The 25,369-nt window shown below is 46.1% G+C and overlaps 1 protein-coding gene across 2 annotated transcripts in view; it reads right to left on the bottom strand.

The window, feature by feature from the left end:
- Positions 1-25,230, bottom strand: part of LOC130393609 (tyrosine-protein kinase ABL2-like) — a 46,098-nt gene extending 20,868 nt beyond the window's left edge. The window contains exons 1-8 of one of the 2 annotated variants that reach the window (XR_008897115.1): positions 24,641-25,230; positions 11,864-11,992; positions 11,103-11,408; positions 9,235-9,510; positions 7,764-8,072; positions 2,331-2,614; positions 874-1,146; positions 565-649 (exon numbers count right to left, since the gene is read on the bottom strand). Coding sequence is in view for 1 of the 2 variants with exons in the window: in XM_056604301.1 (XP_056460276.1) it covers positions 565-649; positions 874-1,146; positions 2,331-2,614; positions 7,764-8,072; positions 11,103-11,408; positions 11,864-11,992; positions 24,641-24,761 (1,507 nt within the window). In the remaining variant the exon portion in view is untranslated. The remainder of the gene's footprint in view (positions 1-564; positions 650-873; positions 1,147-2,330; positions 2,615-7,763; positions 8,073-9,234; positions 9,511-11,102; positions 11,409-11,863; positions 11,993-24,640) is intronic. The other variant, XM_056604301.1, reaches the window with a different exon arrangement.
- Between the last annotated feature and the right edge of the window lie 139 nt (positions 25,231-25,369).

The raw sequence follows: 25,369 nt of genomic DNA on the forward strand, positions 1-25,369 counted from the left end.
CCAACGGCGGCGGCGTGCATATCCTCTCCCCACGGCGGCGGCGTAGCTTCTCCACACGTGCATTTCACACGTTGTTATCCTTCTCCAGGGAATCCTGGCACTATCCACTCGCCATATTCCAGGGAGCACTCCCACTCCCCCGCTCCCCGTGCGTGACCCCTTCGTGCACGTACTCAAAGCTTGTGACCCAGAGCAAGCTTCTGTTTGTTGTTATCCTGCGGTAGCTACTGGAGCTAGCTAACTAGCTAATGGCTCGCTCTCGCGCATCTGTGTTCGTGCTCATGCATGATTGCGCGTCCATGTTCTTGGAATGGGTGGAGTCAGAGTCAGCGTTGAAGGAGAGCGGGAAGGACCATTTGAGTTGTGTGTTTTCAAAATCTGCTGGCGTTTCGCAAATCCCATACCCGACCTTTAAGGGAGGTTTTTAGGGGGCTAGGCTCAGGGGGTATCATAAATATATGGCCTGTTAAGCCCTTTGAGATAGTACCTGTGATTAAGGGCTTTACAAATACAATTTAATTTAATATAACTTTTAGTCCTAAGAACGAATCCATAGCCACTGACCTAGAAGTTGGACCAGGTTGGGGTGTTTGACTTCTTTCATCAACGCCGCCTCCTTCAGTAACTCTTCAACCTCCATGGTGTCCTCCTGTCATGGGAACAAACCGATTTAGATATGATGAATGGATTCAATGATGACCCCATCTAACTATGAATAGAATAGTGAATGGTGACAAAACACTCGACTTCAAAACATCCAAAATACACCACATGCAGTACCACAAAACTAACAGCAGGCGGTGCTCCACTACCAGCGTGCTTGGACTAAATATGCTGTTAGAAGTCTTCCATTCATTCTAGAAATAAACAAACCTTGATCTTTTTGACCGCGACCAGACGCCAACGTTTGATCCAGACGCCCATGTAGACCTCGCCGTACTGCCCGCCGCCCAGCTTTTTCTTCATGGTGATGTCGGTGCGCTCCATCTCCCACTTGTCGTGGATGGGCGACACGCCGTACACGGTGGGCTTGTTGCACTTGGGCGTCGGGTAGTGCAGCGTGGTGACCAGGCCGTCCGCCACCGTGGAGTGGTGGTGGACCAGCTGCACCAGCGTGGCGAAGCGGCTCTCCGCCGTCACGTACACCTGGGGGCGAGAGGGAGCGAGAGGGGGCGAGAGGGGGAAAGAGGGAGGAAGAGAGAGCGAGTGAGAAGGAGCAAGAGGGAGCGAGAGAAGGAGCAAGAGCGGAATCAAGAGGCAGCGAGAGAGAGCAGGTTGAGAACAGGACATCATTTTTTGAAGAATCCCTAATAGACCTCATGTCTGGTCTAGGAAGACTAGTATACAACATGGAGACACTAGGTGCGTTTCCATCGCCCTGATTTTATGCGAACTTTGAAGTATCGAATCAGTAAACGGTGATGGAAACACCAACATTTGCATAAAAATCCTCTAATTCGCAAAAAAGTTTATCCGCTCGCTTGAGGTGGTTTTTTGAGAAATGCGAAAGAGTAAATTCGCAAAATGGGAGATGGAAACACACTTTTCGAAACAGCTGTGACGTAGCGAACTTGAACACACAGGACTGATGGTCTTTCCGATTTCCGCATAACGACCGGCCATAGCAACCCTGCCGACATCAACGTGTAACGTCAACACCCCATTGTGCTCTCCCATACGTAAGGCACTCAACGTCGTCCTCGTATTTCCCTTGCTACCGCTGTGTACATTGTAATTTCTCTTTTTCTTCGTCTACGGATGGAATTTAAAATAGCCAATGATAACTTCACCGAAAGAACAGTTATGACTTGCCCAAGGGAAACCAATTCCTGCTGAATTCCTCTCTCCATGTTTGTTGTTTGTTGTTACTCCTCTCTATTGGCGGACTAACCGCTTTTTGTTACATTTGTTACAGCTTTTCTACTTCTACCATTTATTACAGCCACGTATCGGCATACATTTTTTGCCTACAGCGCCACCTCCAGGCAGAACTAGGGTAGTTACCCGCTCCAACCACTTGATGGAAACGCACCTAATTCGAATTACTTTCTTGCAAACTTTCTAAAGATTCGCATCACCTTTTAGATGGAAACGCAACTAGTGACACGAGACACTGAAGTGTGGAAAAATAATTTTGTTCCAGTAACACGAATTAAGAGAGAAATCCAAAACAAGTGCAATCGGAATTTCCACCAAAAACATTTCCACCAACAGTCGCACAATTTCTAAAGAAGCGCCATTGAGAAGTCTCCGAACGAAGAACGCACGCCAAACCACGACCCTCCTCTTCCTCCACCCCCCAACCACGACCACCACCCACTCTCCTCTACCTTTCCGTCGGAGGACGTGTTGATGCGGTAGTGGTACACACGGCCCTCGTAGCACAGCGAGATGGACAGCTGCCCGGGGCTGCTCTCGCTCTCCCACACCAGGAAGCTGCCGTCGATGAGCGAGCTGAGCAGGTACTTGGCGGAGCTGCGCAACACGGGCCCGTGGTACCAGCTGTGCTTCTCCAGGCTGACGGGCATGATGTAGTTGGACGGCACCCAGCCCTGGCCATTCTCAGAGCGCACCTGGCTCCACTTGCTGTAGCCCACCACCCGCAGCTCCTCGCCTGGGTGGGATGAGGGGGGAGTTAATCAAACCCCTAAAAGTCATTTTTGTGATCTTCCCATGCGACATCATAATCTTTGCGCAAGCCAATGATGATGACTTAATCGATGCCGCTGAAGCGTCCTCCGTAGGACTTCATCATCCACAACAATCAGACATCTTGTGCTATGCAAACGCCAAGGACGGCGCATGCACTACTACATCACAGCTCATCCTCCCGACTAGACTACATGTTCGTGTGCGCGTGTAAAAGCTTGAAGGATGGGGACGGGGTCTACCCTTGGCACAGAGCAAGTGGGGGAAGGCATGCTTGCTATGAGCAGGGCACTGTCTGGACTAGCGTGGCTGGGCTTCGAGCAGCCTGCGATTGGTCACAGCCTCGGGGCCCTCTCTTGTTGTCCGCCCCCGCCCACGCTCGACCACTTCCACCTGTTATTATTACAGTTGAACGGACTTCATGTTCACACTGCCTCAGAGCCGGGGGCACGCCGTGGACGTGTCTGGCCCCGGGTTCAAGAGCGAGAGCGAGAGAGAGAAACTAAACACAGGAAGAAACGGTCGGGAGGGGGAGGCTTCACGTCGGTGCATGCATGGGCGGCGTGCTCACGCGTGTGTCTGCGTAATCTCACATTTGTGGATCATAAAGGGGCGGCAAGGGGGGGTGGGTCCAGTCAGTCCGCTGGTAAAGTGTAGAGGAAGAAAGAAAAATAACACACGAAACAAGGTTAAAGGGTGAGGGGATCGCTGTCATTCTGGACCCTCACAGTAGCACACCGATTTAATTATATTAATCACACAGAATATTGTTATTATGTTGTTGTTGTTTCGGCTGTTGGTGAGAACCATCGTACAGTTAGCCAACAGGAAGCTACGAATTCAGTGTTGAGGATGATCCACAACAAATCCAGAAATGTATTAGCAATAACGACCACTTGAAAACCCTGCTGCGGGTTCAGGTGATGGGTGGAACCGTTAGCGGTAGGTTGGTGATCTGGTCGCTAAGGCATTGCCTGATCACACAATGGAGCTACGGTATCTGTCCAGAGGTTGGTGATCATTCCTGGGGGGGGAGCAGGTGAACCTCTGCTGACTCACCACATTCCAACCACACGCACTTCCAGTTATGTTGCAACGTAAACAAACCATCGGAGCGGCGACGTTCATTCATGAGCGCCCCGCGGCCCGTCACAACTCTCGCTCACTTAACACCTTGAAACTTGAAAGGGGTGCCGTGCCTTGATGACCACAATCGATGCCAGTAGGGTGACCAGATGCCCTGCTCCGTGTGCGGGACAGTCACGCATTTCCATTACTTAAGTTATTACACGTCCCGCAAATTGAGACGTGGTCCCGCATTGTTATTGACAGTCAGACTCGATTTTTTATTTTATTTTTTAAATGCGTGTTGAATAATCTGGCAATCAAATAGCTGTGTTCAGAGACAGCAGTGAGGGGACACGGACGAAAACTGGGACACGGACGCAGGTAAGGGCACGCCCACCAACAAGAAACAATGCAGCACGAGACGGAGGAAAGCACTACCCGTACGGCTAAGAAGAGGAAATGCAGCTACAATAAGGTCTGGGAAATGATAGTTACGTATGTAACTACGGTTCTATGAATTCCAGACGACCGCCAGAGGCGGTGCTTTAGCACTGGATGTTCCATCTCGCACATGTTCTGACGACTCCTCCATTGTTGGATGAACACAGACAATAGGGAGGAGGTGTACAGGGAACTAGTTGAGAACTTTGTTGGATGGTGTGACGGGAACCACCTTCAGCTCAACACCGGGAAAACCAAGGAGCTGGTGGAAAAGAGCACCCCAATACCTGTTTCCATAAACGGGGAGATGGTGGACACCTACAAGTTCCTCGGGGTGCATCTGAACAATAAACTGGACTGGTCAGACAACACTGAGGCCCTCTACAGGAAGGGACAGAGTAGGCTGCTCCTCTTCCTGAGGAGGCTCAGGTCTTTCAATGTGTGCACTAGGCTACTATGGATGTTCTACCAGTCTGTGGTAGCCAGTGCCACCTTCTTTTATTTCATCATATTTATTTATTTACTTAACACACAGGTCACCTACAAACGGAGAGTTACATGTATATAGTATGTTTATTTTAACTTATTCAAATAGTTTTGTACTATAATTTTATTTAAAATTAGTACATTTATTGTATATATACTGTTTTCGCACTTCTCTTTTCCCACTGTACTGCTGGTCACCTGTGAATTACTCCCAAGGGGAATTAATAAAGGACTATCTTATCTTATCTCTTATCTTATGCGCAGGTCGAGTAATTATACCAACAAAGTCACCTGTGACACCTGGGTGACCCGAGAATGTCTATATATTCCGGAAATCACCCGAGGATCTGTTCCAACTGGATCTTCTCGTGGAATTTCAGAAGTCTGAGTGACAGAGAACTCTGGCGGTCATCTGGAATTCATAGAACCGTAGTTACATACGTATCAACTACCGTCCTATTTCATTCCTACTGACCACCAGGGGCCGGTTGCCCCAACTGGGCGTAAGCCTGGTCTTAACTACGCCTGGTCGTAACTTGGCGTTCTAAGTCCGACCTAACCTTTACGCCGGTTGCACCAACTGGGCTTAGCGTTATTTTCACTAAGACCATGCGTAAATCCTACGCCTGGTCAGGGGCAGGCGTAGAGTTGAAATTCCAGGCTGTTTCTATAGTAATTACATCCAATCCAATGCAGCGCTACCACCATAGTCGATCAGTGTTCACAGATCGACCGCCTGTCGGGTTATCCGGAGGGTTTCACTGCCTCGCATGGGGAGATGCGGATGCACCCAGAACGGGTCTGCACAGAAATAGCTGCGTGCACCGTTCTGCACAACATCTCCAAGAGAATCCCTCTCCCCTGACACCATCAACCACCGGCAGTCCCAGAGGAAGACGTGCATCCAGCCAGAGCAATTGAAGATATCGCTGGCCGATTAGTCCGTTCTCAACTTATAATCAGTTGTGAATATTGTTTTATGTTTATATGTTTTATATAGGCCGACACATTAAACAGATCTCTCCTACAGTCTCAAAACAACTCAATTAGCTCCTTGTCATTTGATGATGTTCAATGCATTGCTTCTGTCAAAAAGAACCATTCCCGTCTACCGTAAATGCCTGCTCGTTGTAAACCAGACATTACAAATACATATTTTAATTACATTCGTTTGCAGTGTTTTATTGTTAGGCATTAACACAATTGATGAATGACAATGAATGAACGAATTAATTATTTATTCCAGTGTCCAACAGCATGTAAAGTAAAATAGTAAATAGCTGTTGGCACGAGGTATCCTGGCAACGCGGTGATATGCGCATTCCATGGAACATTCACATGGCTAAGACCGGGCGTAGTTAAGACCTGGCATAAGTCCCGTTGGTGCAACCGGCGATAGTTCCATTCTAACGCCAGGTCTTAACTAAAGTCCTTTTTCCATCAAAAAGATAATGCGCTTTAAAATGATGCGCATCAAAAGTTAGTGCGACATATGTGATGGAAAAAGGGTTATATCGCTCTAACGCCGATTTTGTCGCACTAAGTTAATTCGCTCTGCAGAGGTGGCTTTGGGAAAGTTCTAGCGACATAAAAGTAATGGAAAACGGCTGAAGCGATATAGAATGTCGCGCATGCGCATTGACAACAAGAGTTTGAACGTTGTTGAGCCGCCTCTTTGCTGTCTTCTTCTTCAATTTTAATTCGCTATAATCATTCTGTCGATGGAAAACCGTTTAGGCGCTTCTTATGTCGCTACAAATTAATTCGCTTCAAGAGTTAATACACTTGAAAATCGGATGGAAAAAGGACTTAAGACCTACTTAGCAGTTACGACCAGGCTTAGTTAAGACCAGTTAGTGCAACCGGCCCCTGAGGCGGTGCTTTAACAAGGATGACTAATACCAAAAAGGTCACGAAGAGTGCTCACCAATTAAGGGCTCGAAGCCGTCGACAAGACAGCAGTCGCCACAGGATGAGGAGCAGCGACATTAACCCTGTAGTATCGGGCAAACGTACATGATGAGGACCATGTAGCCCGCGGGGCAAATGTCCTGAAGTGGAACCCCCTTCCATGCAGCCCATGATGTAGCCATACTCCTGGTAGAGTGGCACCTAACGGCCAAGGGCAGATGGTAACCATGACGAGATCAGACAAGACGTTACAAGCATTGACGTGTTTTGCTCCACGTCCTCCTCTCGATATCCATAAAACTGCCAGAATACTGATCCCTTATTAGTTATTTTAGGAACCAGCCGTTGGTTAGGGTACACTGTATGCTACACTGAGCCGGCCGGCGCTGCAAACCGAATGAAACTTGAAAATTAGTTCCCTCTCTTCCGCACCTAGATGTCGCGTGGGATTGGTTGGTGAGTGTGTGACGCGGGCGTTTTTACCCTTCACTCACGTTACTGCATGAGGGAGGGGGAGAAAGCCACAGGAGAATGTTTTAAACACGAAATCAAGGCAAGTCTCGGCTGCAGCTTGAAAAAAACCCAGATGACCCTAAAATACTCAATACTTACGAAATAATAATTTTATTTATCTCACACAGCTATTTCTGAGATATATCGAGCATATTCGATATATCGCCAAGCACTACTTTGTCCCACATCTGGTGAATTGGGATCTGGTCACCCTAGATGCCAGAAGAGTTGCTCATACAGGCGTGGTTCTGAACGCTTTAGGGAAGTGGAACGGTTGTTACGCCAACTTGGATGAACGGGCATCAACACAGAGCATTGTAGTCTAGATGCCCATCTCATCCGTTGACACGAGACTTCGAGGTCCAAGCGAATGGGACAACAGAGCTTAACAGCATATTGTGCGACACATTGAAAAAAACTATTCATAGTAATGACTTATTGTGGACCACAAATTTACTTTGCGTTAAAAAAAACATGAATAAGACCCTTGGTCATTTACGGGTCGGCAGGTGTCCCTGAGTGAGACACCTCACCCTAACTGCTCCGGTGTGTGAATGTGTGCATGAATGGGAGAATGTTAGGCAATATTGTAAAGCGTTTTGAGTGAACACTGATTACAAAAGGGCCAGATATTAGCAGATGATTTACTGTAATGTATGTCATGTAATGTAATAAGTCTAGGTGCCGGCGGTTACCTTTGGTGATGCTGAGCTCGTCATCGTCTTCGGCCACATAGTCATAGAGCGCCATGAAGAGGTTGGGGTCGCTCTCCGACTCCCCGTGAGGGTTCTCCTCAGAGCTCCAGCGTACCGCCTCCGTCAGCGCGGCCGAGACCAGGCCGAATAGGTACTCGGCGGAGTAGCGCCCGGGGCTGCGGTACAAGCTGTGCTTCTCCAGGCTGTTGACGGGCCAGATGTAGTTGGACGGCACCAAGCCCTGGCCGTTCTTGGAGCGCACTTCGCTCAACTCGCCATTGTCGTAGCCCAGCACCCGCAGCTTCTCGCCTGGAAGGGGGGGATGAGAAGAGATATGATGGTGTAGCCGTGGTGTATGGTTCGCTATAAAATGGAACGGGTGACCCAATTTGAACAACGCCTAGGAGATTTACGTAACCGACGCCATTGTGGTTGGAGGGTGGATATTTGCTGTTTAGTTAAATACCGTCATAAAACCAACAATATTTCGTTTTTACTAGATCCATCGCAAAGGACCAGCAACGTAGTCGGGTGTCTGAGAAGCCTACACAAAATGGTTACAGCTTTGATAGTCAGTGAAATCTCCCAACATGTCCGATAACATTAGCTAATGAGTCGGAATCACACCCAAACTAAGCTTTTTAACTTTAATTTACTTGCCGTCACATAGAAAGTGATACAGACTACATACTGTAATCTTACCGACTGAGCGACATCCTAATCTTTGCAAAAGCCACTGATGATGACTTAATTGATGCTGGTGAAGCGTCCCCCGTAGGACTTCATCGTACACAACAATCAGCCATCTCGTACTATGTAAACGCCAAGGTCGGAGCATGCACTACTACATCAGAGCCCAGCTGAAACTGCACCGGGAAGAGGACGGTCCTCTTGAGGACGGGCATCCTCCTGACTAGACTACATGTTCGTGTGTGTGTTGTGGCAGACGCCAGGGAGGGGTGAGGGGAGTGGTAGGTCTGGCAACCTTCTGGCTCCACCCCCAGGCCATACATGGAGTTCCTCCAGTTAACGAGGCAGGCATGAAGCTGGAATGCTTGCAGTAAAAAGGGAGAGCAGGCTACCACAAGCCGGAGCTAGGGCTAGCAAGCTACAGAGAGGACTACGAATTGGGGATTACCCTGTTTCCCCCCCCCCCCCGGTGTTTTTTGTTTACGAGGTGAATAAAAACCATCCTGAGTTGGATCTGCACTCTGTGTTGTGTTGTTTTATCGTTCAACTTGGTGGCATGGGAACCCCACACCCACACCCCCGCTACATATGGGGCCCCAGCAGGTTTGTCTCGCCGCGGCAAGAGACGCCGCTGCCACCGCAGAAAGAGCCGCCGCCGCCGCCGCCGCCACCGCACGAGATGCCACCACCGCACGAGATGCCACCGCCACCGCAAGAGACGCCGCCGCAGATCATTTACTGTAATGTATGTCATGTGATAAGTCTAGGTGCCGGCGGTTACCTTTGATGACGATTGTGCCATCGCCGGAGAACCCGAGGTCATAGAGCGCCACGAAGAGGTTGGGGTCGCTCTCCGCCGTCCCCACCAGGTCCTCTGTCTGCGCGGCCGAGTCCAGGCTGAGCAGGTACATGACGGCGTTGCGCGACACGGGCCCGTGGTACCAGCTGTGCTTCTCCAGGCTGACGGGCATGATGTAGTTGGACGGCACCAAGCCCTGGCCGTTCTTGGAGAGCACCACGCTCCACTCGCCATAGTTGTAGCCCAGCAGCTTCTCGCCTGGGGGGGGGGGGGGGGGTAGGAGAAGAGATAAGATGGTGTAGCCGTGGTGTATGATTCGCTATAAAGAGAACGGGTGGAACGGGTGACCCAATTTGAACACAGCCGAGGAGATTTATGTAACTGACGCCATTGTGGATGGAGCGAGGTTAGTTTAGTTTATACCGTCATTAAACCAACAATGATATTTCGTTTTTACTAGATCCAACGCACAGGACCAGCAATGTGGTCGGGTGTCAGAGGCTTGAAACAAAATGGTTAAAGGTTTGATGGTCAGTGAAAACTCCCAACATGTCAGATAACATTAGCTAATGAGTCTGACCCACAACCAACTAAGCCTTTTAGCTTTACTTTACTTGCTGTCACATAGATAGCGATACAGACGGTTTGTGTTGTGAAGAGGGGTGGTATCATCAAAAAGACGGTGAGTGGGCCTGACAGCGACTAGAACAGAGTGCTCTTCCTGAGGGGGCAATGGAAACCCTGTCCCATGCCATTACATGCTCCTCTACGTCTGCCCACCTGTCCGTCTCGCTCGCCATTCGTCCGAGTGCTTCCACCATTTAAGCAACCCTCAAATACGTTAATAAAAACCCCGTCATTTTTTTAATCTTTCCGGGCAACATCATCATTTTTGCGAAAGCCACTGATGATGACTTAATCGATGCTGGTGAAGCGTCCCCCGTAGGACTTCATCATCCACAACAATCAGCCATCTTGTGGGATGTAAACGCCAAGTCAATGCTCGACCCCTTCCACACGTTATTATTACAGTTGAACGGACTTCATGTCGGAGCACACCGTGGACGTGTCTGGCCCCGGGTTCAAGAGCGAGAGAGAGAAAATAAACACAGGAAGAAACGGTGGGGATGAGGAGGCTTCACGTCGGTGCATGCATGTGCGGCGTGCGGCGTGCCCATGCGTGCGTCTGCGTAATCTCACATTTGGGGATCATAAAGGGGCGGCAAGGGGGGTGGGTTCAGTCGGTCCGCTGGTAAAGTGTAGAGGAAGAAAGAAAAATAACACACAAAAGAAACAAAACGAGCTGAAAGGATGAGGGGATCGCCGTCATTCTGGACTCTCACAGTAACACACCGTTTGAATAATATTAATCACACTGAATATTGTTATTATGTTGTTGTTGTTTCGGCTGTTGGTGATTACCGTCTTACAGTTAGCCAACAGGAAGCTAAGAATTCAGTGATCAGAAAGAGCCACAATAAATCCGGAAATGTATTAGCAATAACGACCACTTGAAAACCCCTAATTTATGTTATAATGCATTTATGCATGAATAAAACCCGTGGTCATTTACGGGGTGGCAGGTGGCTCAGGAAGTAGAGCGAGTGGGCCGGTAACCGGAAGGTTGCTAGTTCAGTCCCCGGCGCCTCCTAGCTAGAGTGGAGGTGTCCCTGAGTGAGACACCTCCCCCTAACTGCTCCGGTGTGTGAATGTGTGCATGAATGGGTGAATGTTAGGCAATATTGTAAAGCGCTTTGAGTGAACACTGGTTAGAAAAGTGCCATATAATAGCAGATCATTTACTGTAATGTATGTCATGTAATGTAATAAGTCTAAGTGCCGGCGGTTACCTTTGGTGATGCTGAGCTCGTCATCGTCTTCGGCCACATAGTCATAGAGCGCCACGAAGAGTTTGGGGTCGCTCTCCGCCGTCCCCCGGAGGTTCTTCTTGTAGCGCCAGCGTACCGCCTCCGTCTGCGCGGCCGAGTCCAGGCCGAGCAGGTACATGGCGGCGCTGCGCGACACGGGGCTGCGGTACCAGCTGTGCTTCTCCAGGCTGTTGACGGGCGTGATGTAGTTGGACGGCACCCAGCCCTCGCCGTTCTTGGAGAGCACCACGCTCCACTCGCCATAGTTGTAGCCCAGCAGCTTCTCGCCTGGGTGGGAGGGGGTGTCATCCAAAAGACACTTGGTTATAAGGCATACCAACGCATGTAAGGGCAGAGGACAGTGAGACACACGTATGAGGTTTCTGATCCTGTGTGCTAGGAACACATCTCAAAGCCGTGCGTGTTGAGACCTGGCCCGGGCCACTCCTGCCCCTCCTGCCCCTCCTAGCCCCCCCTGACGTCAGCAGTGTTGCAGAGGTGGAGGAACGTGTGGAGGAATGTGATACACCATACCAAACTGAACAGCCTGACGGACACTGTACCTGAGTGAGACTCCTCACCCCAACTGCTCCGGTGTGTGAATGTGTGCATGAATGGGTGAATGTTAGGCAATAATGTAAAGCGCTTTGAGTGAACACTGATTAGAAATGTGCCATATAATAGCAGATCATTTACTGTAATGTATGTCATGTAATGTAATAAGTCTAGGTGCCGGCGGTTACCTTTGGTGATGCTGAGCATGTTATCGTCTCTGGCCACAAAGTCATAGAGCGCCACGAAGAGGTTGGGTTCGCTCTCGACCGTCTCCGTCAGCGCGGCCGAGTCCAGGCCGAAGGGCCGGTGCAGGGCTTCTGGAGGAAGACGAGGGGCAGGGGGAGGGGGGGAAAAGAGGAGAAAACAGACTGAGACAGCCATTCATACCATTCTTTCTCCGTTATCTCGATCCCAAGCTCTCTTTCCCACTTTTCTTTTACATACATAGTAGAGTTTCCCCTGCTCTTCAGCAGACCTTGGTATAGGGCTGAGATCCCCCTACTCTTTCCCCCTGTATATGCATCAGTCAGTACCTTAATTACTCCATTTTGTTTAGTGGCCTTATCCATTTTATTTCCCTTATATAATTATCCCTTACTTGTAGATATCTAAAGTGGTCACCCCCCCATAACAAACTAAACACTATCAAAATAAACCCCATACCAAACACTAAACCAAGCTAATCCCCATGACAAATAAACACTGTACCAAAATAAACACCATACCAAGCACTACCAAATACTGTTAGATACTACTAAAGATATCTAAAGTGGTCACCCCTCTCTAATTTAAACCTCTTTTAAATATTGAAAACTCTATTTCCCCTTTTTCTACTAATGTGCATATTGCCGTGATGCCTCCTCTTTCCCATCTCTTGAAACCATGAACTTTTTCCTTGTTGAACTTTATTGTCATTCCTTGACCATCTCAAAATCTTCATCTCTTTCTAATTTGTATCTCTTTACTATAGTGTTCCGAATGTTTAAAGTAAACTTAGTTAGTTATTGAGTCTATAAAGCCTTCCTGTTTCTTAAACCGCAAATGTAATCCAAACTACTACTTTTTTTAGATACAAATATGTATATAATATACACAGTGAGGTTCTCACTGTTTTTATGGGTCTCCTTAATTAATTTTGTTCCCCGATAGATTTTTTTTCGTTTTATAGTTCTTGAATTGGCCTCACTTAGATACCCTTGGGGGGTGGTTCCGGTGTGGAGTGGATTTGGGCTGTGTTTTGTGTGGTGGCGGGTTGGGGCGTTCGTTTGGGGGCCGCGTGTGGGCGCCTTCTTCGGTTGGCTGTTTTTGGCCGGTTCTATCGGGGCACTGTGGACTTGGGGCGGTGGGGGCGCTGGTTGTGGTGGGGACTGGGTCGCTGTTTTGGGCCGCTTGGGGGGCTGGAAGTGGCCCGGCGCTTCTTTGGTGGTGTGGTGGGGGTCTCGGCCGTGTGGAGCGGGGCGTTGGGGGCTTTATGGGTGTGCGGAATGTTTGTCGGGGAGGGGGCATTTTGTGCACGGTTTGTGTGTGGTGTTGTGTGTGTGAGGTGTCCTTTTTGGTGAGCGGTCTGTGCACTTGCGGGGTTCTCGGTGCCTCGTTTTGTATGTTGGGGCCCTTGTTGTGCTGCCGGGGGGGTGTCTGGCTGCTTTTGGCCTTTTGAGTGGTTTGGAGTGGCGATTTTGTTTTTGCCGTGGCCGGTGCCCCCGTCGTTCCGGGTTTGTGGTGTTTTGGTGGAGTCGGCCGGCTGGGGGGGGGGGGGGGGGGCGTCGGTGTGCGGTTTTTGTGCTCCGGGGCGGGCGTATCGGCTCGTTGTCGTGCAGGGCACATCCCGGGTCCGTTTTGCGCCGGAGTTGCCCTTTAAGTTACCTCTCACTTCTCAACGGTGACACGTATTTGACCGTGCCGTCGCAGTGTTAAATATGCAATGTTAAATATGCTGTAGCTCTTGTTAATATGTTAAATAATGTGTTTTGTTTTCACACACCCACCTCATATGGAGCCAGGTTCTTGGAGGATAGTATAGCTAGTTAGCTTTAGACTAATCTAGTGATAGATGGTGGATACACTGGTGGTTCTTCTATGTATACCTGCGGTTCTCTTTGTTTGGGAAAGAGGGCCTAGGATTGGGTTGTTTTGGGTTTTTGCTGTTGTGTTGTGTTTTTTGTTTTCTTTTCTCACCTGTTTTGCTTTTGTCGCAGCCTTTGGCTACTACTCTCATGGTTGTTTGCCCCACACTTATTTTTTATTTGTTTTACCAGACTCCTTCCATGCCAGCCCACTTAGTTCAGCCCTAAAGTATGACCGCCATTAACTCTGGTAGTGTAAGGGACCACCCAGTAAGATTTATTTCATGGAATGTCAAATCTATGAATGGTCCAGTTAAACGTTCTAGGGTTTTTACTCACCTTAAGAACTTGAAGGCTGACATTATGTTCTTACAGGAAACGCACTTAAAAACAGCGGACCATGTAAGGCTACACAAACCTTGGATCGGTCAGGTGTTTCGTTCCAATTTTAACGTAAGAGCCCGAGGAGCAGGAATACTGGTGAACAGAAGGATCCAGTTTACAGCCTCAAACATTATCGCTGATCAAAATGGGAGATATATAATTGTCACAGGTTTTGTCTTCTATACCAGACCCCAGTTCTTTTAGTTAATGTTTTTGCACCCAATTGGGACGATGTAAATTTCATGGACGTGCACTTATCCTCCCTCCCAAACTTGAATACGCATCGTCTTATTTTCGGGGTTGACCTAAACTGTGTTTTGAACCCTGTTCTAGAACCCTGCTCCTGCTCTAACTCTTTCTAAAACGTCCACTTCCGTATCAACCTTCATGGACGAGAATGGGTGTGTGGACCCTTGGAGAACCTTAAACCCAGTTTCTAAATCATTCTCTTTTTTCTCGGGTGTCCACCACTCCTTCTCCCGTATAGATTATTTTTTTATTGATAAGACTATTATGAGCTCCGTCCATTCAGTTGACTATTTGGCCATAGTGATCTCAGATCACACTCCCTACAGTTAGATATTTCTTTCAGTCTACAAAAAAAAAAACTGGAAATTTGACGCGTTACTGCTCTCCGACAAGGACTTCTGTGCTAAAATATCTCAATCTATTGACACTTTCATACTCACTAATAAATCGGATGAAATTTCACATTCGTTATTCTGGGAGACATTAAAAGTGGTTTTGCGCGGGGAAATTATTTCTTACACTTCTCACAAGAATAGTGAACAGAAAAAACAGCTGCACGTTCTGACTGATTCTATTCTCAAACTTGATGAACAATATGCTAGAGACCCTTCCGAGGAGCTATATAAAAAGCGATTAGACCTGTAATCTGAATTTAATCTATTATCTACAAGGACAGCGGAACACTTGATCTTACATTCTCGCGGTTTATTGTATGAATATGGTGACAAAAATAGTCGGCTATTGGCACATCAGCTCAAGCGCCAGGCAGCCTCTCGGCTGATACCTCAAATTAGAGACGGGTCAAATAATCCCGTTTCTGACCCCCAAGACATAAACAAAGTTTTTGCGACCTTCTACACCTCCCTTTATAAATCTGAACCGCCGTCTGACACGAGTTGTATGGACAATTTTCTTAACGATTTGGAGTTCCCCACTATTGATCCATTGATTTAGAAAGGCCTTTGCGAGTGGATGAGGTTAAAGAGGCTATTAGATCCATGCAAAGTGGCAAGGCGCCGGGTACAGATGGCTATGGGACTGAGTTTTATAAGACATTTTCCGACAAGCTTGCTCCAATCCTATTAGATATGTTTAACGAGTCATTGGCGAATGGTTCCCTTCCCCAAACACTTAGTCAAGCAGTAATCTCACTCTTACTCAAGAAAGACAAAGACCCCACAGAATGCGGATCTTACCGTCCAATTTCACTGCTTAATGTAGAGAGCAAAATCATTGCTAAAGTGTTAGCCAAACGTCTTGAATGCACACTTCCTCTGATTATCTCTGAGGATCAAACTGGCTTTATCAAGGGTCGGCCCTCATTCTTTAATATCCGAAGGCTCTTAAATATTGTCAATACCTCTGGCCCTTCTCCGTTCCCGGAGGTCATTGTCTCCTTAGATGCAGAGAAGGCCTTTGACCGTGTAGTGTGGGGGTATTTATTTGCAATTTTACACAAATTTGGGTTTGGTGACACATTTATTTCATGGATTAGGCTGCTCTACTCCTCCCCCTTGGCCTGCGTCTCCACAAACACCATACGCTCCCCGTGCTTCCCACTTTCCAGGGGAACGCGACAGGGGTGCCCGCTATCTCCGCTACTTTTTGCCATGGCAATTGAGCCCCTTTCTATAGCGGTTAAGGCCTTACCCCATTATCAAGGTATCACACGGCATGGTGTGGAGCATAGGGTGTCTCTTTATGAAGAAGATCTTCTACTTTATATAACCAACCCAGTGTCCTCTATTCCTTTGATTCAGTCCGCCCTTAAAAATTCCGGCTCATTCTCAGGCTACAAACTGTTACATATTTTAAGAACCTGAGCTGCCTCCACATAGCCTCTAGGAAGCAGATTCAAACACACAAGCTGTAAATACTATACATAGCCACAAGGCCATGTCCCCCCCACTATTTGAAATACGAATTTTGTTTGTCCCCACCACTTTTAAAAATGTGCAAACCAATTGCGACTGAAAAATCCCCACATACTCAACCGAAATCGCAGAGTCTAAAATCATGCGATAGGCGCGCACGAAGACATCATTTATTAGATAGACCAACCTAATAAACCGTTGGAACAGACAAGACCGGAACCCATAGCAACGCCGGTAAACAAACCCCGACTCCCGAGAAGCCCAATCCCTATGAGCTCCCCGTGCTACGGCCATCCGGAGGCGCACAGAGCTTTTGGCCATGATATTATGTATACAATTATATTATATTATATACTATTATATATAGAGCTCCGAGAGTCGCAAACGGCAACAATCACTTTCTCCTCCATGCTGCAGTTCACCCCGGACTGCTCTGCACCGAGTTTGACGGTTGAACGCTGATTGGCTGTTACGTTACACATGTCACTCAGTGGCCACGCTGTTGAACGCTGATTGGCTGTCATCACACGAAATTCGTGTCAAAGTTGAAATATTTCAACTCGAGCGAATTTGTCGCGCCACAAATCCTCGTGAACGCGCTCGCCTGTGCGCGGCGAAAGTGTGGCGCGACAAATCAAAACAAATCGCCCGATACGCTTCTATACGTTCACTTTGTATGGGATCTTGTTGCCCCATCGCGTTTGGTGTGAAAGCACTGGAGAAGTTTCAAGATAGACAGCCAAAATTGACATTTTATTCAGAAAATAGCCGGTCCTTTTGCTTCCTGTAAAAAGCATGTTTGTGACACGATATGGATACATCATCTAGCCTGCATGTGGAGGGCCACATAAGGTAAGAAATTGGTTTACGTAAACTTTGCTGCTGGTTCTGTTTGCTCGTTGTGATGACCTGGCCAAAGGATATCCACGGCCCTAAGCGATTGTGATCTGATTCTGGTTGGTGCTCCAGCTAGTATGCATTGTATAGATTGCAGCTAGTAGCAGCTACACACGGTGCGATTGCTAGGCCAATGTGGTTATAGTTGTATTGTCTTGAGACAATTGATTGAGATATGTGACGACTTGGAGCCTGGTAGGCCTTTCCTGACATAAATATGTTCTCGCATAACCTGTGTGATTATCCTAAACTGTAGGGGATTTTATTTGCGGGCAATTTGCTTATGATGTTGCAACGAGTGAAGTCTACATTGGTCCTTCGCAAGTGTTTACTGGTGGTCAGGATTTGGCAGATGCAATTCTCCTCTGGGCGCTTGTTTTTTTGTTTGTTTTTAATGCAGCATAACAAATGCTACCAGCAGCCCTTGCTCGTCTTCAAAAGGATAATGCTCTGTAGTTTTACTCTGTGTGGCCAATGAACCCCCAGTGGTTTTCCTTTTCGGCCCACTTGTTAAGGAGGTTGAATAGCCCTGCTGTAGAGCATATTGTAATGCAGCGTTGAATGGATGAATAGCTTACATAAGGGTACCCAGCACTTTTCAAACCACACTCAAGCTTATGGTTATTGTCCCCACCACTTCTAAAAACCAACTGACGCCCTTGAGCCGAAGCCAGTACGTCACCCCGTCCACGCCCACTGCATAGGCCACGGCCACTTGACGTCCTCTAGCGGGTGATTCGAAGTGAAGAGGCGAGAGGTAGACGGCGGAGAGCCACCGGGCCTAAGCCCGGGGGCTTGAAGTAGATCACGGTATTTTCCACTCCACGCGTTAGATACAATTCCCTCCCTTAAGCTTCATAGTTACCATACCGAAACATGCCTACTTTAACAAATAAAGTCAGTTAAAAGCAATCCGGGATTGGACAACTTTCTTCAAGAATGCTGCAATAAAACTAAATTTTCATAAAAGTGAAAGCTTTTCCTTTAACGCTCTGGCTCAGATCTTCATCATTAACGGCGTTAATTTTTTTATCGCGCAATTATTTTTTTTGGCTCAAAACAAAGAAGCAGAAGCCTGACTGCTATGTCCAAGGCAGTATGTTTGTATGTTCATCGTTTAATTGCACTATAGGCTTTTTTTGTATCGTCCTGTTTTGATCAGTATATGCCAATGTTGTTATCAATAAAAAAACATTTGCACAAGGCAAGCCGATGCACTTCTCCATGTTGATAAGAGCATTAAATTGAGAAAAAATAATGAGACAAAGAAATCAAGGGATATTTAGCATAGAAAAAAAGATTGCGATTAATCGCGAGTTAACTATGACATTAATGCGAAATATTTAATATTTTAATCGCTTGACAGCACTAATGTTTTTATATGCCTTCCTGTATTTTTACCAAAGAGTTTCTTTCGCAAACTAGATCAGGAAATCACTACGTTTATATGGGGAGGAAAGGTCCCTAGGATCAGTATAGCAGTTTTGCAGAAGCCAAGGAATAGGGGTGGCCTTGCGCTCCCTAATTTCATGCACTATTATTGGGCTGCCAACATACACAAACTTGTTTACTAAAGAATCCTGATGCGGACTGGTGTAACCTAGAAGCCCAGTCATGTCATTCGTCTTCCTTATCTGCACCGGTCTTCTCCTCTCTCCCTCTTTCCCCATCACGTCACTCCTCAAACCCTCTGGTGCAGTCCACTTTAAAAATATGGATACAATTCCGCCAACATTTTAAGTTTTCCTCAGCCTCTTTTCTCGGGCCTATTGGCAACAACCATCTATTTGCTCCCTCCATTTTGGACTCAACCTTTACTCTTTGGGCCAGGCTAGGCCTTAATAGCTTGAAAGACCTCTTTGATGATGTTATTTTTCCTAGTTTCACCACATTATGTCTTAAATTTAATCTGCCACGCACACATTTTTTCCGCTACCTTCAGGTCCGTAACTTTGTGCGCGCAGACTCCGATTCCTTCCCCGGGCTCACCCAGGAACTACAATGGGAGAGCCTTTTTGAACTAACTCCTACCCGGAAGGGACTTATATCTGTAATTTATCAAGGCACAATGTCACTTAACAATGACACACTCCCCAAGTTAAAGTCCAAATGGGAAGGAGAAATGGGTATGATATTGGCAGCTGATTGGTGGACATTGGCTTTGGCTAGGGTGAATTCCACCTCATCCTGTGCTCGACTCAGTCTGATCCAGTTAAAAGTATTGCATAGAGCTCACCTTAGCTAATCCAAACTTCATGAAATTTACCCCGATTCTGATCCTCAATGTGATCGCTGTCACACTGCAAGAGCAGACCTTTCACATATGTTTTGGTTATGCCCAAAGCTTTCAACATATTGGTCTTTAATTTTTGATCTATTTGCAAAACTTTTAAAGCAGAGCATAAAGCCGTGCCCGTGTCTTGCCATTTTTGGAACACCTGCGGAGCCCCTCCCTTGTACCTCTAATGAGGTTGACATGATTGCTTTTGCAACGCTTTTAGCCAGAAGAAGGATACTTCTGTTTTGGAAGTCGCCTACTCCCCCTGCATTCTCAGCCTGGCTGAAAGACATGATGGTGTTTTTGCATTTAGAAAAGATAAAGTTTACACTCCTTTTATTTCTTTTTTGTTTAGTTTCGTCAATTAATTTTGGAATTATTATATATATATATATATTTTTTTTTTTTTTGATGTTTATTGTTTTCGGTTTTCCTGAGGGTAAGTTCTAGGGGTGGGGGGTTACGAAAAATGTCAAAAAACGGTGACCTGTATATTGAACCCTGTATTTGTTTATTCATGCTTCTCACCAATAAAAATTGTTTTTAAAAAAAAAAAAAAAATTTATATTAATGCCAAGGGTTAAAATAACGTGCTCTTGTAAATGATGACGTCGCTTCAGTTCTTCGAAAGGACGGTCAAGCCACGAAACAATAGGCTTTATTAAAAAGTTCTAAAGTAAAATCTGTGTTTGTGTCCGTGCGAATATTGCTGCTCCTTGACCTCCCCTCCAAGTCGGTTAATTTCTCTTGTAGCCTACTTTGTTGTTCGAGTGATGTAGTGAGAATGTCCTGTACCTCTGTAGTCCACTCATCCACCTCAACTGTACGTTCTTCTAGGATCTCAATTTCTTTCTTTTTGCCCGCATGGCAACGTCCAAGGACTCAAATCTTCAGTTTCAGTTTCCTATCGGAGGCTATACATCCCTTGCTTCATCCCCTCCATTTGCTTGCCAATTTGGCGTCCATTCTGTGCTGGGCTTTAACCATTTTAGCCTGTATCTTGTCCAGACCAGCCTGTAGCCTGTAGCTCAGACACCCAGCTAGGTTGGTCGGCATTGCTTGCTAAACTCTGTGCTAGCCCGGATCACCTGTTCACCTTCCACCTCGTTGCGCATATTTCCCGTCTGTTTCTCCGCTTTCTTCTTTTTCTCTTTTCCCTTTCCACTTTGAGAAGTACTCATGACCTATATTATTCAAAGTTCGAGTTGCAGCTTTAAGGTTTTTTTCCGGTTTTTTTGCTCAATTGGCCGGGAGCTCCTCTCGTTTCCTACCTATCATCTCATTAGCATACCGGTGTTACACCGAATTCTGCGACCCACCGAAAAGTGTGACCCCAGGGGGAGCTGTTTTCTGCAACATGCACGTTTGCATTATAACAAAAACATAAATAAAACATAAGATCTCCCCCCACCGGTGGGTCTCTCTTTTCTTGACTAACATTAATTCTAAACAGCGTTTTACACAGTTTAGTTTTTTATGGGTAAAGAAGCAACGGTGAAGGACCGTACTAAACGCCCCATCATTGTATGGGTCTTTAAAATAATCAAATCAAAATAAATGTATTTATTAAAGGTTGGGTATGGAATTCGCTTCTTTGGCCATTTTTGCAAAAACACTTGAAATCCTTATCATAACCCACTTACAGCCACTGAGTTAGAAGTACTGAAATGAAAATTAAACAAGTCAATCTGTGGAACGGGCAGGTTTCGAAAAACTCCAGCCATTGATTTCCAGCCCCACCGAGTTGCATTGGACAGTAAGTACGTCAATCAAACAGTCGTACTGCACTCCCCCTCCCCCGCGGGCGACCCCTTCGTGCAGTACTCGTGACCCAGAGCAAGCTCCTGTTTGTAGTTATCCTGCGGTAGCTACTGGAGCTAGCTAATGGCTCGCTCTCGCGCATCTGTGTTCGCGCTCTTGCATGATTGCGCGTCCATGTACTTGGAATGGGTGGAGTCAGAGTCAGCGTTGAAGGAGAGGGGGTAGGACCATTTGAGTTGTGTATTTTCAAAATCTGCTGGCGTTTCGCAAATCCCATACCCAACCTTTAAGCCCCTTTAAAAGGCACCCAGTGCAACTTTATGTAAACATTCAATGAAAAATAAACATTCAATTTCTAGTCTTTTTTACACGTAGTAAGTTTCAATAACTCCATACCATTACATATCGACATTCAAGAAGCAAAGATGAGACGTCGCTGTGTGGTGAGAACTGATAGAAAATCGTAAACAACCACATTCGCCGGTGGGGAGAAGCCATTTTTCCATTGACTGGAAGCCTGCTTTATTTATTGTAGGTTACAAAAAATAAAGAAAATGGCGGCATTGTTGTTGTTATCGATTTTCTATCAGTTCTCACCACACAACAACGTCTCATCTTTGCTGCTTGAATGTCGGTATGTAATGGTATGGAGTTATTGAAACTTACTACGTGTAAAAAAGACTAGAAATTGAATGTTTATTTTTAAGCCTCGAAAGTTGCACTGGGTGCCTTTAATAAAAAGGTAACACTTTTCGGTGGGTCGCAGAATTCGGTGCAACACCGGAAGTCTGCTTTAAGGCAATTTACCAAAAATAATAATCTGAATGCCCTATTGAATGGGATCAACGCATTGCTTTGGTCAAGGATCAACCTGACCCTTCACCCTGCTGCCGTCGGGTAGACGCCTACGAAGCCTTAACTCAAGGACTGAGAGACTTAAGAGAAGTTTTTATCCACAGGCAGTGAGACACTTGAATTCAAATTTTTAATTCAACACCTTATTTTTAAATTTTATTTTATTTACATTTTTTATTTTATCTAAATAAATAAATTAACTAATTTATTTAATTTTATTTTATATTTTTATTTATTTTTGCACAGTGCGGAGCATTGACCCTTTAACATTTCACTTCAATTTATTGTATGTGACAAATAAAAACACTTGAACTTGACCCAGCTAGGTATGAATGCAGGCTGATGGAGAGTGAACAGCAGCAGACCCTTGCCTACCACCAGCGGGTCGTTAATATAACATTAGGCAAGTCAAATAATCCAGGACTACATATGAAATCAAATGCTTGGCTGGGTGGTTTTCCCACTCAGGCAGGTACAAAGACAAAAAACCAAAAAATAATTTTGGACTCCTGTGGGGTATACTACGAACCTCGCTATTACATACCCAGGCTTTCTTGGGAAAGCCTGGATCAACAGAGACGCAACTCGCGATCAGAGTTAAATTGTACGAAGCTCACTTAGGATTCAATTAGTCGAGCCAGGTTTACCGCTTTAGGATCAATGTGCGTCCACGTGAAAGGGTCGTTTATCGCGTCATTTTACTCACCTTTACAAACTGGATGGATCAAGCAGTCTATATAAATGCGTATAAGTGAAAAGATTCTGAATATTTTCTGTAAAATAACTATGCCAAATACCAGAAATGTTCGCCATTAATCCCAATAGAATGATGATGATTTAAAATTGCATAAGCAACGTCCAACCTGCTTTATCTATCATTTAGGGAATTCACTTTAAATACACCCTATGTAAGAAATGTATTGCATATGTCTCAAGCGCCGAGAGGTAGCGGTGGTGGCGTAGTGGATTAGTATAAGACCCGAACGCCAGTGACCGGGGTTCAAATCTCGCCGGTTTATCATCATGCCTTTTACCCCCATAGATGTGGTGCCAGCACGGCCTTGAAAATATGGGTTGAAGTTCGAAATAAGCACAAAAATATAATTCTATAACCTTTAGTGAATAAGTATTCCATATGCATGAGAATTGGGACTTTATAAGCTTCACATAAATGCGCGTCACTTGGGAGTCGAACCCCCCTTGCAGAAATTCAAGAATGACACGCTACCTCCACACAGCGAATACCCTCTGACGAGAACCTGTACCCCTCATAAAGAATATTCTCAGGCAATACTTAAGGATCGGTGGTGACGCCATTGTCAGAGGAGGGGCGAGGAAGCTGAGCGACGCTTTATGTAGCCGATTTCCCGATAGACTAAAGGCGTGTTCATCGTCCTGGTGATAACGAGACGGCTCGCCAGTGATGAGGCTCACGCTTACGCGTGTTCCCGACAGCGACCGTTCATGTGCACTGCGTTTGGAATCTGAAAGTTCTTCACAGCAGGGTTTTTTTATCAGATAAAAAACAATCAGAACTAAAACAGAATTAGGTTTGTAATCAGTTTCAGTTTCAAGTTTGCATGCCTTTATTTCCTTGATGCCTATCACCTACTATCCTTCTGCTTTTATTTATGAGAAGCACATACAGTATTGACACTGTATGGAAGGCAACACTTGCCTTATCTAGAGCTTGTTTACCGGTACACAACGTTTACAACTGAGCAAAGTCGATGCCAACAGACGGTTACAACGTCAATCACTAGTAATAGTAATAGTAAGTGATATGATGGTTGATTATTTTCCTATCACCCGAGTTCCTCAACCCTTAAATACCACCTCAACGCAAAACATTTGGTAGCAAGCTCGCAGGTACGAGCTGCCACAGCCCCTGAAGCTGGCGCTAGCAGCCAACCTCGCCAAGCCACACTGAATCTTGAGTGAGATGGAAATGTCATTAATTTGATCTTAAAATGCACCGTATGTTAATGAAAGACATGTTTTAAATAAAATAGACAATGAACTTTAAAGTCTATTATGTCTATTATTCATTGAATCACCCATCTGTCATAAATGTAAGTATGCGATTAATCATTCACAGAGCCTGTAATTAATTAGATTATTTTTTTTAATCGCTTGACAGCCCTAATTATTTTATATTGAGTAAAACGTTCATGTTCCACCATGTAGTAAACCATACGTCACCAACTGGGAAACTCTTATCATAATTTGGCCCGAGTTCCCGAACAGAAGTAGAATGATAAGAGTGTCATGAGGTGTCGTTCACGTGAACTTTGCGACGTCGCGAAAATGTTTTCCCCATAATTTCCAGCGATGTGAACGCAACACACCATAAGCTGAAAACCTGCTCCCGACCAGGTTTGAGAGCATAAGTCACCATGTTGATACAGCGATGCTAAAAGAGATCGACTTTCGTTTCCCAGCTAACCCAGGCTTTGAGCGCAACATACCTCCCTAACCCACTAATCGATGTTCGTAGTACAGGCCACTGGTTCAGACACAAAATCAAGCAATTGTCCAGTACAAAAACAACAACAACAACAACAACAACAAAAAGAGACTGCCGGTGAAGTGTGTATACTCTACCTGTCTCCTGGGGCCCATTGGCCTGGGCCAAATCTAGGGGGCCCGATCCATTTAGACTGGTCAACTGGTCCTCAAAGCTGCTGCTCACCACTAGGCAACAAAAAAATAAAAATAACATCATCTATCTGACTCTATGAACAACCACTGGAGTCCTGCTATATACAAGACACGCACACTGATCTAACACGGCGTGCGGAGCCCAAGCAGGTAGCCACTGTGGGGGGGGAGGGATTTGGATTGTGTGGGGGTGTGTGCATGAGGAGATGGCGGGGCCAGAAGCAGCTAGGAAACACAGGTAAATAATGTCTCATGACGTCGAAGGACCATGATATGACGTCCCAGGAATGATATTCTGACATGCCCCTCTTAACCACCTGCTATTTCCAAACAGGGACGAGGCACACCCTCTCCATGAAACGCATAACATCATACCTCGAGACTGGGCTATGACGAAAGCAACACCTTGCCAACCGCAACAAGGAAATAGCTTCACGAGATTGTTTTAAGTATTCTTTTCATTTTAAATAGGTAACAAATGCATGTTAAAACTGGCTATGGTGTGGTCGAACAGACATTTTAAAAGACTCAACAAAAAGAGTCACCTTCGAGATTCGTAGTCCAACTGGTCTTCGAGCTTGCGCACCTTCTTCTTGATGATGTCCATCTTCTTGGTGTCTATGAACAAAGCATTCTCCTGCAACACAAAAACAATTTAACATTGTTAGTGTA

This window comes from Gadus chalcogrammus, chromosome 12 (genome assembly GCF_026213295.1).
Source record: "Gadus chalcogrammus isolate NIFS_2021 chromosome 12, NIFS_Gcha_1.0, whole genome shotgun sequence".
Classification (NCBI taxonomy): Eukaryota; Metazoa; Chordata; class Actinopteri; order Gadiformes; family Gadidae; genus Gadus; species Gadus chalcogrammus.